The 14,206-nt window shown below is 38.7% G+C and overlaps 1 protein-coding gene across 1 annotated transcript in view; it reads left to right on the top strand.

The window, feature by feature from the left end:
• Nucleotides 1-587: 587 nt before the first annotated feature.
• ZFHX4 (zinc finger homeobox 4) overlaps nucleotides 588-14,206 on the top strand; it is a 32,118-nt gene continuing 18,499 nt past the window's right edge. The window contains exons 1-3 of the mRNA XM_009699709.1: nucleotides 588-673; nucleotides 3,274-3,351; nucleotides 9,997-10,136. Coding sequence (XP_009698011.1) covers nucleotides 588-673; nucleotides 3,274-3,351; nucleotides 9,997-10,136 — 304 coding nt within the window. The remainder of the gene's footprint in view (nucleotides 674-3,273; nucleotides 3,352-9,996; nucleotides 10,137-14,206) is intronic.

Genomic DNA, 14,206 nt, shown 5'->3' with positions numbered 1-14,206 from the left:
CCAGCTCCCTTCCCTATCTACTCAGGCGTACTCCCATCCCTGCTGACTGCCAGCTTTAATATTCCTGCACAAGCCCCTCAGCATGTCTCAATGTCTTTGCCTCATTTGCTTAGTAGATTGCAGTGGTTTGCACTTCTGGTCCCAGCCAGCTTTATCTCCTGAAGTCCAGTTTGGTGCTGGAATTTGGTATGCTGCTGATTCTAGTCCTAGTCTCCTGCCTTCTACTTATTTTTGATTTGATCCTGATAGCCACCTCAGTTTCTCCTCCCTTCCCCATCTCCTGGTCTTTCATGTTCTTTTCCTCAGACCACATTCTCCTTACCTCTCCCCAGTTCTTTCTCTAACCCCTCAAATCTCCTTTTGCTCCTGCCAGCCTCCTAGCAGAGGGGGAACGTACTGCTCCTGCTCTCCTATAGCCCTCAGGTCCCCATGCACTGCACAGTGGTAGATAACAGCAAAAAAATAATAAGGGAAAGATTAGTTTCATCATAGTAAGGATAATATAGTTGCAGTCTGGTTGTCCAGAGGAGCTGCCAGGAGAATTTGTATTTTAGAAGACCTATTTAAGCTGCAGTTCTTCTGTGAGGATGGCATGCCCGTTGTTTAGTACACGTAGGAAGCGGGTGAAGAGGTTTGTGGAGGCTCTGTGGGATGTGAGTGAACATGCACTTTGGTGAGCTCTCAGCACTGTGGGAAGTGTGAGGGTGTTCAGTGATTATGGATTCCTAGGCGAATTTCAGCTTTTCAGTACAAGCAGCTTTTCTGAGCATGGGTACGTAGAATTTTTCAAAGCTGTATTGCTTGGCTGAGTTTGGGCAGTTTAATCCAATGTGGCACATGCCAGACATCATCCTGTCTGCCAGATTTTGGGTTCCAGTTTAAAATCACTGGAACGGTAAGGATTTCCAAAACATATATATATACATATAAAAATCTATTTGTCCTAATCCTATTCTTAGAAGTAGCTGAAGCGTTTTGGCTGAAATTTAGCAAAAAAAAAGCATATGATACCCAATCTGCAGTAGAGATTCAGCGCAGCCCATGCACTTAAAGTTTACGGAAGTTATAAGCAAATGAAAAGGCATATGTATGGTCAGAAGTCCACATTAAGCTTACAAATGGGTGGCCCTATCAACTTGTCTAAAGTCATTAAGAACAAATTTTGAGTTCAGGTCTTGTTCAGAAGCTTTCTCTAAAATATTTGCAGTGCTATCAACACAGCCATCTCACAAGGCATTTCAGGGTCTTAGCTAGACTGGCGCTGTAGATTTGTGCTCATCAGGCAATCGCGAGTGGGGAGTCTATAGGCAAGGGATCTGCTTTGCTTCCACAGAGATAGAATAGTATTGCTGGCAATGAAAATTAATTTGTGGGGGGATGTTATTTAAACTACGTATGGGAGAAAGAGCATTCAAATTAGGCAAACATATAGGAAAAGGTAAAAGTAGTGCAGTATACTGAATAGTGGGAATTAAAAAACTGAATGGAAGGAAAGAGGAAACAAAAGGTGGAGGAAAACATCTAGTACGTCACAGTGGTTTAGTAAAAAGAAAAATGGATACAAATAAAGCCACCCATGCCATTCTGTTGCCGTGATACCAGAAGCTTTACAGCAAGACTAGGTGACCTGAAATGCTTGACTTGACCCTGGGAGAACCCCTAGATATAACAGGTATTTTGGAATTCAGAAAAATCTGTGTATACTGTCTACTCTATTTCAGTATTTATGAGTCACCCATTATTGTGCTAAGAACCAACTGATATTGCTCATCTTCAGAGTATGCCATGCAAGTGTCTCCAACAAACTTGTCAGTGGACTTGAGTTTCAAGCCTCAGAGTAATCAATAGGATAGCGTAATTCCTGACCTCAAACAATACAGCAAGAAGGAGTCTGGCTTCAAGTATTGAAGCACAGCACTGAATTGAAAAGATCTTGTAGGTTATTGTGGATGGAGGGGACAGAGACGTATCATGTTATGGTTATGAATCCCAAATACACTAAAATACTATTATCTGAGTCAGAAACATTCCACAAAACTGCATAATACTTGCGTGATGACACAAAGGTTTGTTATCCAGATTTTCCAGATTGGGACTGGAGGAGGCAAGAGAGGACAGAAGGGGATGAGAGACAGGAAGGAGGCAGGAATGTATTGCTGTTTTTTACTATTTTTGCTAGTCTTGATGCACAGACATTTATGCATTCCTCCTGTCTCAATAACAGAGTTTAACCATGTGTCAGTATACTGTATTTTGTATAGTACAGCTACAGCTGAGCCAGGAGACCCAGTTTTTACAGGAGATTTTTGGAGGAATTTGTGGTGTACGTGTTGGTGAAGATTCATACACATCACTCAACCATTGTGATCTGGGTTGGAGGAGAAGTCAAGAGCACCTGTGTTGTCTTTCCAAAAAAACAAAGACCACTTCATGTATGCATATGTTAAAGAAGCCAAACTTTTGAACTTTTAAGTGCTATTTGCAACAAATAAGTTTGTAAAAAATCCATGAACTGCTGTATAAGCCATAGAATATTTGTCAGGTAATTTTGGAAAACAAACAAACAAGCAAAAAACCAAACAAACTCAAAACAAATAATTCTGTAAAGGTTATTTTTTAAAAATTCAGAAAGAGTTCATGTTCAGGGAAAATTTTATTCACTGTAAATAGATCACCTACTTCTGTCTGCGACACTTAATATCAAGAAAGAGGAATATTTAAACCGGAAGGCTGTAGTTAGCTACATGACAAGACATAGTACAAGAATTTATTCAGGTCAGAAAAAGGTATCTTTAAAAGTGGAAATAAGGCCAAAGTGGTGTTAGTAAAACTGAACATAGAAGTTGGCTAAGAGGAGCAATTATGTGGCAGTACCTGGAAAAGATAAACAGGAATTGTTAAAGTATCTCAGAAGAAGAAAGCCTGCAAAGAGTCATTAGGTCTGCCAGACCACCACAGGATAAAAAGTCAATCCAAAATGATCAGGAGATGGCAAAGAAAATAAATTCTTCTACTCTAATATTCTCAAAAGACAAAGAGAAATAGATGCACTAACAGAATTCTTTACAGATAATTTCAGAGACATACTGTTAATGAGCCAAAAAGAGCAAATAATTCAGAAAGAAAGTCTGGAAGGTAAATGAGAAGGATTATACAGTGTATTTCAGAGAGAAACCCAAAAACTGAGTCACTAATAAAATATGTCATTTAAATGACATTTTAAATGAGTTGTTAATTAAGATTGTGGACTTTTTTTGTAAATACCCTCTAAAGGATTATTCTGGAAAATGTGAATGGGAGAGCCAATCTCAGCACTTACGTGATGTACTGGAAACTCGTCTCAAGTAGGAGGTAGGAAAAAAATGCAAGAAATCAGGGACAGTAGAAGCATTTGTATATGAAGGGATGTTGAACACAGAGCTTGAACAGCAACACAGATAAGTAAAACAAGGCCGAACAAGAGGTATAAAAAAAAGGTGGATGATACTGTGAAGATCCAGTATTTTTCTTTTTCTCCCACAGGCTAGAAATGAGCACCCAGTAAACTGGTGAAGGTCATGAGGAGACTCTCATTGACTTTCTGGGCTCTGGGTCAGGCTCTTAGGCTTAGGTTCACCCACCTAACTTCCATTATTTAGCTGTAGTGTCAGGGTGAAAAGTCTCCACTCCAAACACTAAACTTCACCCTAAAATCCCTCTGTAGTCAGGCAGGAATTAAACAATTTGGTCTATGTAAAGTCTGAGTTGCGCCCTGAAGATACCTGTCTCTCTCTCCATAGAGAGGAAGCTTAGAGCAGTGCCTGAAATTAGGCAGGGTGTATCCAGCAGGCTGAATAAGAATTAACAATGAGCTTTAATTTTCTTTTCTAAATAACCTTGATGGAAATGTATTAGTCTCCAAGTCAGACAATGCTAATGCTCTTCATGCCCTATGCTGATAGGGGAAACAGCATTTTCTATGAACCATAATGGCAGCCAAAAGAAAAGTGCCGATCAGTTGGAAAAGTTAGACTATTCTCAATATAGATTCATGCTTCAATGACTTTCTAGAGATGGCCAAGTAAGAAAAGTATCCCTTTTTGCATAATAAATGATTAACTGTACATCGCCAATCACATCTGGAAAACATTGCTGAGTTTCATTCTGAATAGCTGACATTCTCTGTTAATGGTTTTGTCAGCATATGCTTCTTTTGCCTCTTGCAAAATATTTGATAAAATATTAATGTAGAAATAAAAAAACAAAAATACAAAACACAGATTTTCCTGTTTTCTGCTAAATCAGTATGGCTCAGCATAAGCTTACCAACATTTTTTTTCCCCACATTTTACACCCTTATCAGAGTAAAACATGCTTCTTTTCCTGATTTACTCTGCGACTATGGGAGGGAGACTGGAAAGCAGGCAATCCCAGCCAGCAGTGAGAGAGAGGGAGAGCTTGCTCAGCAACCAGACTGGAAAGGACACCCCACCCCTCTAAACTTCTGGGGAGAACATTCCTTTTCCTTCTCCAGCAGCTGGAAGTAGACTGTGGTTAAAAAAACAAAAACAAAAACAAAAACAAAAACAAAAAAAACCCAACCAAAACCAAGTAGTAGAAAAAAATAGATTAGGAAATAATAAAATGCTGGGTAGATTAGCTGGTGATAATGAATCTTTTCTACCTTCAGAAACTAAGAAACAAAAAGAAGTAGGGTAGATGAGAGCTGTCTCTTTCCGGCAGCCAGAGGGGTGAGGCTGAGCGTGGCAAGTGGGGAATACTGACTGCTGGGTGGAGTGGGTGGATAAAGTGGGTGTGATTTGAGACACTCCTTGGGAAGAAGCCACCGCGGCACGCTTGGTTCAGCTGGTTTTGTGGTCGGCCTCCTCTGACACAGTGATATGTTTCAACCAGAAGAAATGAAGCATTAGACCACTATAAAAATTCAAATGATGCACCACAAAACAAAATGGTACAATTTGATACTAACTGCCGGTTAGCACTTTCTGGTCAATATGATGATCATCACTTAATTATAGGCTTGTTTGCGGGAAGTTCAGACTTCTAATAGCTATAGTTTTAAGTATAACACAATGATTAGAAACAGTTATTAACGGGTTGGTGCCGTTATTCCCCTTGAGTCCCTAAAGGAGAAATTAGAAATGCTATTTGAAGATGAAATATGACCACTAGAGGATGCAGTCAAGATCTTGAATGAGTAAGGCATCCTGTTCCTCGCTCATGCTCTGCAAGACCAGCCAGAACAAATACTTTCTGGAATATTTGGGTGAATAAATGGTGATCCAGAAGTCAGGGAGAATTTATCAACTAAGTAGTGTAACTGGGATAACCCAGAAGTAAATCCACAAGCCCTATTTTTAGTTAATTTTTTCTCCTCTTGCATATTCTGTGGGTCTGTCTTTATTTTCTTTTGTTAATTGTTCCTCCTTTCCCTGCATTATCTGTCATCTGTCTGTCCCTCCAATCCACCCTTCCGTTACCCTTTGCGAGTGGTTACCTTCTCATCTTGACAGTTAATCTCATTAAACCACTGAACCTGGGATACACCTGTTCTGAACACTTAGGGGTACATTTGATTCGGCTATTTATTGAACATATTGAATAACAAACCCCCATTATTTTTTAAAATATTGCTCTTATTCCATATTTATTTACTTACTACTTTAGTCGATTGATTTATTCTTTCCCCATCCATCTGGCCCTCAGCCACAAACAATTGCTTAATCTTGCTTTTTCTCTCATAACCGCAGTTACTCACCCACAACTAGTAGACCATCCTTATTTAGGAAATTACTTGTAATCTGGAGAGGGTAAAAGGGATACCACCACCACCACCACCAAAATCCAGGATCAAAACAGGAACTGCTGGCTGTTGTTTGATATATCAGCAATGTAAAAAAAAGCAAACACCAAAATCAGCCCTTGAAAATAATATGTTTCTTACATAGACTTGAAGACAGACTCCCAGTGCTGCTCATCAGTAGGGAAACTTCTCCAATAGAACACACGGAGAGGTGACTGACAAGGCTCTGTGATTATCACAATGCATTTAAAGGAAAGATTATTTCAACTTGGCCATGTCTTGTTTTAACTATTCAGTATTTTATTTCAAAAAATATTATTTGTTTCTCTGTACCTTCCCTTGGCTATGGTGGATGCATTAGTTCCTTTATTTGCATCTCAGTAAGTCAGGCTTTTCTAGTCTGTGTGTGAATATTCATCTAATCTTGCTGCTGGTATCTGCTATTCAACTTTGGCTGAGGCCTGGATTTTGCAATTGAAATCATCACACATCTTGACTTCATTGGGCTGGGGGAGGTCATAAGGGTCTTCCTTCATAAAATCGGTATAGGATTGGGGCCTGAGAGTGTAGATTAATGTATTAAAGTATATGACATAGAATATATAATATACAATATCAGCTGATTAACATTACCTCCGAAGCTTAACTTTCCCGTTTTCCCTTATTTTACAGTTTTAGTGCAGACTGCTAACCTCATTTTTTGTGTTTAATTCTAAGTCAATTGTGAGCAAAAAGGTTGATAATGGCTAAACTCAAGACATCCAACATCAAAAGAAATTTTCAACATTTGGACAAAATGAAACCAGGTGTGAATAAAATATCATATTGCAATAGTAAGTGTTATTAAAGCCATTAAAGTACATTTGAATCCGGTGTTCTATTCATTTTCAAAGCTGACATTTGTAAATGTATATAGGCAGGACTCTTGTAAATTTAAAACAGAGCATTAGGGCTTGCTCTGGAATCTGTAGCACCATCACACTGTATTTTGTTGATACATAATAATTCATAATTTTCTGTCTTTGAGCAGGGGCCATCACATTTTTATAACTGAATATTATCCTTGTTGGTTAGTATATGAAGTAAGAACAGAAATGTTACCAAAAAGAGGTATTTGTAGCATCTTGGCATAGGTACCTAGTGTCTTTGATAGCACACTTCCCCACGTATCCTCAATATCTGTCCTAACGAATGGTCTTAAGGACTTTTTTTGTAATTTGCTAACTGCTTTTAAGTTAGAGCTCTTGTATTTCCATCTTATCCCTTTGATAAATGTCGCGACAGTGTGAATCTTAGACGGCCTTTCTGCAATTTTGAAGGAAAATAGGAGAAGTTGTGTTATCATTTCTGTCTATGAAATTTATTTCTGAAGTGAATGCCATACATATTTCTGAAATGAATGCCAAATGTATTTGCTGGAAGTGAGTGCCATTGAAAGCCAAGGCAGGCAATTTATACCATGCATAATAATGATATTAATTTTTATGGTGTGTATAAGTTACATTTTGATTAGTTTTTTGCATGATTAAAAATTTGCAAAGCCTTTATGGCCCCCAGGAGCCTACCTGTAATAAACAGCTCTCACCTTCCAAACCATAAAACAGGTCTGCAGTACTTGAACATTAGAGCTAATTGCCTTGCTACATCAAAGGGAGCACCACAAGACTGAGAAAAATCACAGAAGGGGGGGGTGGGGAACGGGGGGCAGTTTCACCTCTAAAGGTTATGTGTTTGTGGCTCGGTGGAGCCCTGTAAAGTTATGGCCTCAGAACTGCTGTTTGCGATTAAGTTGATGGGGAAAGTCTATCCCGCAATCTCTCCCTGCTGCTGACACAGAGTCTTTGTTCACATTCAGATTTCTCAAACTGTTGCCAGGGTCAGGCTGAGGTCAGACAGCACGATGATGTATAGGAGAACATGTCTGGGAATTTCTCTCACACTTAAAACACATACCAGAAAAAACAGGAGAGCACCCTGCAAAAATTGTCTGATGAGACCCAGATGATACTGTAGCTTTTCTTTTAGTACCTTCATAATTTTCTTTCTCTTTGCCTGACACACACACAATGTTTTATTAATGTGTGCCACGATAGCCCTTACAATTTTATGTCCCCTCAAGATAAGGACACTCAGTAGCACTTTGACACTTCATTTTCCAGCCCAGGGGGATTGGGCCAGTAAATCTAGTAAAAGAAGCAATGCGTCCGTTCCCAAGGATGAGTCGAAAAGGGATTGCCATCGGCTCCGAGAGGCCACGGGGCCTGACACTGGGTACAAGCATCATGCCTGCACGCTCGGCATTAACACAACCCGAGCCGGTCGTGATCAGAGCCTCGCAGCATCCCGACCCGCGCTCCCCGCCACCCTGACGAAGACGGCCCCGCTGCCAGCCGCCGCAGGGTGGATTAGCCAGCCTGGCGGGAGGGGTGGGGGAATCGCGACGGGGGAGAGGGCTAAAACAGCACGGGGCAGAGGGAGGGGTCCATTCTGATGGAAATTTTTTTTTTTAATATGCAATTATTTTTAAAAGAGGGGACCATCTTTCTCCCTGTATTGTTCCAAAAGGTGGACACGCATGCTTAGTCCTAACCTATTGTATTTCGATGTCAATGCAAACCACATTGATCTATGGTAGGGATTTCTCTTTTTTATTTTTTTTTTATTTTTTTTGGTTTGGTTTCCAAAATTGCGGCTGTGTTTTTTCCCTTCTGATTTACAAAAGATTTCTCAGAGAGCTGAGAATCAAATAGGTTTGCCCCATCGATCTGAGGGTTGTTTGCCTAGGCATACAGTTTCAGTGCATGGATGGCAAGTAAGGCACTAAGCAGCAATTTTTTTGTGCTCAGCTGCTACATATGACAGAGGATATTTCATTCGGCTGTCAGAATGTTATTAATAAAACATGGGGTGCGAAGAGGGCCACTATTTCCCCTTTCAATCACTATAGCATTTACAATGAAAATTTTATGCAGTGTGTAATTTTCAGTTAATGCTTGACACTTAAAATGTCGGTAGCTGCATTTTGTATGGTTCCTGAAGGGTTAATTGTATCATGTTCCCTGCATAAAAGCTCTGCTTATCAAAAGTGAATAGAAGAGTGTATGCAAATGTGTGTCTGTGACCTTTTGCCTTTCCAGGGTTAATTTATATGGTCATTAAAGATTTTATGAAATTGAGCGGCCTGGTGCTTCAAATCCCATCTTACCTTGACCTCCTAATTTATATAATTCCTACCTGAACTGGGAAATATGATTTTTTTTTTTTTTTTTCTTTTTTGTGTGTATGTGTGCGCGCGTGCTGCAATGAAAACAGCATGCTGTGCTGTAGGGAGTTGCAAGTCTGGTTATCTGGCATTACTCAGATTGCTAAAAATTCATTAAAATGTGACATCAGCACAGTGAGAGACAAATGATCACAGGATGAAAAGGAACAGTGGGCCTTTCACGGATTAGTGCTACACAGCCCCAGCATAGAAGCTAACTGCATAAACAGATTAATCCACCAGCAGCAGCATAGCTAAGATTTACCGAATAATTAAATGGGCTTGAGTTACTGTGAAGATTTCCATGTAATCTAGCTGGTGTGAACACGTAAGTGAGGTGTGGGGAACGCTGCTTCCTCAGAAGCCATGTACCAAGTTGCATCATTGATCCTCAATGGCTCCCCCTGGAGACAAAATTGAAGACTTCCCCTGCAAAGCCAGAGGTTTATATTTAATACGATACCTAATACCTAATACTTACTTACCTCAATTAGCGGGATACTGCTGCACTAATAGGATTTGGATGCGAATTCCCCCTTTCGTTTTTTTCTTTTTTTTTTTTTTGCTCCAAGATGTGTTTTTACATGTGTTTGCTTTTGTCCCAACCTATGTGATGCGTGCGTGCATGCGTGTGCGTGTATTTTAACACAAATAATTTCTAGCTAAAGAATATGAAATGACAGGCTTTAAATCTGTCACACGGGTGGGAAGTGGGTACTCTGATAAAGACACAGTCAGAATTTCTGGATAGATTTTGAAATGTTGCAAATTATTCGTAATTAATGTCCGACCTCTTTAAAATGCTGTTCTTTCTCCTTTTCTTCCCCCCACCCCTCCTTCCCCCTGTTTTGCCACCCTCTGTTAGTGCCGTTCTTATTACATGACATATTTTTTAACTGCTGCTAAGTGGTAGCTGAGTTTCTTTTCTAAGATCTTTTCTGTGCTTATCCACAGAAGAACAAGGTGAAGATACAGAAGGATCTGCTAAAAGTACATCAGTGGCTGTGGCTGATGATAAAGACTCAAGTGAGAGAGACAATAGTGAAGGCAAAAAATCTAGCAAAGACTCTGGTAAGATGCTAGAATTTTGTTTTTCCCCTGTTTTTAACTTAGGAAATGGTCTTTCATTTAAAGCTGTCTGGACATTCCCACTACTATTCATTGCATGTGCATTTTGCATGTGATTTCTATCAGTAGCCTCCCATTGACCTATTTTTAATCATAACCATCTGACAGGATAGATGCGGATAAGTTGAAGAATATTACAGGACGACCAGTGAGATTATTTTTTAATCAAATCAGTTTGTGTGCTTGTAATTTTTTAAGCGCCTTTCATTAATCTTAGCTGTACTTGTGATTCCTCTGATGGCATATTAATTTTTCATAAGCATAGGATTAGGTACCACTTGAATTTTTTCTTCAATCAGGTTTTGTCCCCCTTTTAACCCAAAGAATGTGGAGGTTTTTGTTATTATTATTTTTTGTTCTTGCTCTCTGATCAGTTACTCCCAAGAATCTGGCCTCTTCCTGGGCATTTATTCGAGGCATTTTGAAAAAAAATACACAAAATCCAGTGAAAAAGTTTACAGATGATTCAGCCTAAGAAAGAGGAAATATCATTGAAAACGGATTATGGGTTGGGTAATTTTGATCTCCTGGAATAGACAAAGCCCAGTAATGAAAGCTACTGTCTTTGAAAACAAAAGCCCTATGTCATGACATTTACTTGTGCACAAACAAACCCAGGGCCAGCATCTGGTGTAGATACCCAAGGCTTTTTCTGTGTTTGATTTGGCAAATATGTGACTTCATCCATGCTTTTTATGTATGAGATGGAAATCTATGGTCACAATGAATATTACATTGGCTACTTTTGCCGCACGCTATACCTAGTTACATTATGTTGGATTCACTGAAGCAGAAGAAGTGCTGAAACAGGTTGAAGCCTATTAGTTTCAGGTGGTCATATATCTTTTCCTTGTATGCCAATGACAGCAGCATACAAAGGGGGTTGTATTCTCCATAAAGACATACAGTTGTAGAGAAAATATCATTTTAAGTATGAGTTTTTTTATACCTACATTCTCCCCTACTGTAATTTGCTCTTTACATATGAAACATTTTTGGATTTATTTCCAAAAAAATATTGTAGATGGCCCTTTCTATGCCGAATCAATTCAGAAGACCGACTTAAAGATTAAAGCTTCCTTTAAGTTTGCTTGTTGACGTGCTAAGGTCAGTACCCATCACAGTTTAGAACCTCGGTTGCTCTTCAGTCGCTTTATTTTTTGAGATCAAGAGACTGAAGAAAGGCCGATGATGACAAGGATGATGTTGAGCAAGAAACGGTGTTGTGGTTTAAAATATATATTCCCTCCTCGGCTGGCTTTCTGACTTGGTAAAAACTGTCTGCAGTGCAGTAAAGCCACGCTCCCAGGCCAATATAGGTCATCCTGTGCAGTCTCATCAGGGACTGTCCTGGACCCTCCCCAGGAGAAGAGTGACAGCCACCTGCAGCCCCCATTTCCTACCATCCATCTACCGAGGGGACACGGTGAATGGCTTCAGGGAGTTTGTCAGCCCTCTCTTTTTCTTAGGCAGGTCCCTTTATACTTGTTCAAGAAAGAATACAGTATTAAAGCACCAGCAAAAAAAAAAAAAAAAAAAAAAGGAAAAAATGGAATCTAGAAAAAAATACTGAAGGGGAATTCTCAAAATTCCATCAGGATTAGCTGCTCATAAGGGCCAAGTTTAATTAGGACAAACCTATATCCAGATGCCTACTGGGTGTACTACAAAAAACCAGCATAATTGTTCTGCATTCCCGTGCCAGCAATTACACAAATAACTTTGCAGTAAGATTCATATAAAAACAGGGGCTGAAATACATGATTGCCTTTGTGCTTTGCAGAAAATAGTTTGTACTGTAAAATCCTAAATCTTTCAGAAACTTTTATTTTCCTCGTCTAAATTAATTCTGCATATGTAACATTCAGACCATCATCTTAATTTTCACTCGACTGACAAGTATTTCTAACGACTGCATAACTGCTTATGTATAATTGAATGTTAATTTGGGCGTTCTCATGAATTGAGTGTTGCAAGTCTTGCCAAAGAAATCTCAGGAAAACCAATAAATTAATCACAAGACTAACAAGTTAGACAGGAAAGTGGTGTGACCCCTCTTTAGCATAGAATCTATTAGACGAGAAAGGATTAACATGTATTTAGTAACAGTATGTTTGTGTAAGCTGTTGTGCTGTATTGCTTACCTTATCTCAAGGAGTAGAGCTTTCAAAATGAGACTTGGCAATATGCAAGTTATATTTGTTGAATATTCATTCAGAATAGAAAAGCCTACTAATGCCTCATTTATATTGTCATTTAAATCTAGTGCCACTTTAGATTAATTATAATCCAAATTACAGCTCTATGCAGTGCAAGAATTAATATGGAATTTATCCAGATTAATACATTTGCATTGAAAATGTAATATGTCTCTGCCATGGCTAAGGGGAGCACTTTTTAATAAGGTAGTAAACATGAGGAAGGATGGAAATTAACCTTCATTATTGCAATGAAAATTATCCTTTCATTCTAGTCTAATTAGAAAGAATACTCTACCAGTAATTATAATTTTAGAATGATTTTGAGGCTGAATAACATCATCTGATGTGTCAGAAGTCTTAAATTATGCAATCTTTATCAAATACATAGATTCATAAATAAGAAAATAGTATTTTGATTATGGCTTTTCCAGGATTATTTTTTTTTGACTAGTATAAGTATTTCATTAACTTTCTCCTTCTTTTTAGTCCCACAAATATTTTTATTTTTATTTTTATTTTGGGGTTTCAAAAACGTTACAAAGGTGATGACATCTGAATTGCAGTGAATTATGTCATTCTTATATTAGCAATCTTATACAAGTTAAATAATTCTGTAACTGACAGGCAATCATTGACTAGTCTATTTCATGGCACTTATTTATAATTAAACTTGGTTTTTGAGCTGAATGTATTGAAATTATACTGTTCATCTAAAATAATGCTGCGTATTTTATATTATAAAATGAATTACAGTTGTGTTTCGCAATTAGGAAAAAAAACCAACAAATATTGTATCTCCGGAATAAAAAGTGCATATTTAAAACAGGAATAACAACTGGATTAAGTCTTGTCCTACAACTGCCTAGTAAGAATAGCATGCCAGTGGAACATCTAGCTATGAAAACAGTGCCACACAGCATGCCCAGGACCATAATATTTTCTCTCCGCTCACCCTCCTTCAATACCCTTCCTCTAAGACCGTAACTTTGTTCAGCTTCCCTACAGGAAGCTCCTTAAAACAGTGAATTCAACACGGAAAGCAGAAAGCTGATATAGCAGGACAAGGCCCTGAGTTGTAATAGCTGGACCGTTCCGTACGGAGCCGATCTCCTTGGGTTTTGGGATGTATAATCTGTATTGGGGGGTTCGGTCCCCACCACGTGCAGGGGTGAGTGGTGTCCCCATATGCCAGAGGGAAGAATCAACACGCCCCCCTCTTTTTTTTTTTTTTTTGCTTTTTTTTTTTTTTTGGTGCAAAGTTCCCCATAAGTCATGGACTCGGTTACTTTACCATAGACCAGATGTAACTTCGGTGGTTTAAGAAGTAACAGTGCCTGGCGTTGAATGAATCCAGAGCAACAACAACAAAAACAACAAAGCCTCTGTAAATTTCAACAGTTTATATAAATATCATAGTAAACATAGTAAAAAGCTGTGCTTTGTTATGCATTTATTGACCCCAGCACAGTGTTTTATAACTCTATGATTTTATTATATTAACCGCACAAGAAAATTTAACCAAAAAATCCCCTTGTTTTTATAGAAACAAGAACTATGTGTTTCATAATTATTATAGGCCCTTTGAAGTAATTAAGTTATTCCATCCTGTGGTGGAAGATGATGTGTAATATTAACCTTGTGTGTGCCCAGGCGCACACAGAGCACACTCCAAGCGAAATTTCACTAGAAGTTAAATACCACTACTGAAATACAGTTAAGTGCGTTTTCACAAGTGAATTTTGGAGCAGAATTTGGATCCTAATTTCTATAACAACCTGTTGAGAGCAACCTAGCATGATGGGAGGAAGAGAA

This window comes from Cariama cristata, unplaced genomic scaffold, assembly GCF_000690535.1.
Source record: "Cariama cristata isolate BGI_N322 unplaced genomic scaffold, ASM69053v1 scaffold27684, whole genome shotgun sequence".
Classification (NCBI taxonomy): Eukaryota; Metazoa; Chordata; class Aves; order Cariamiformes; family Cariamidae; genus Cariama; species Cariama cristata.
Note: the sequence above shows the minus strand (reverse complement) of the source record. Positions and strands in the feature narration are given on the sequence as shown.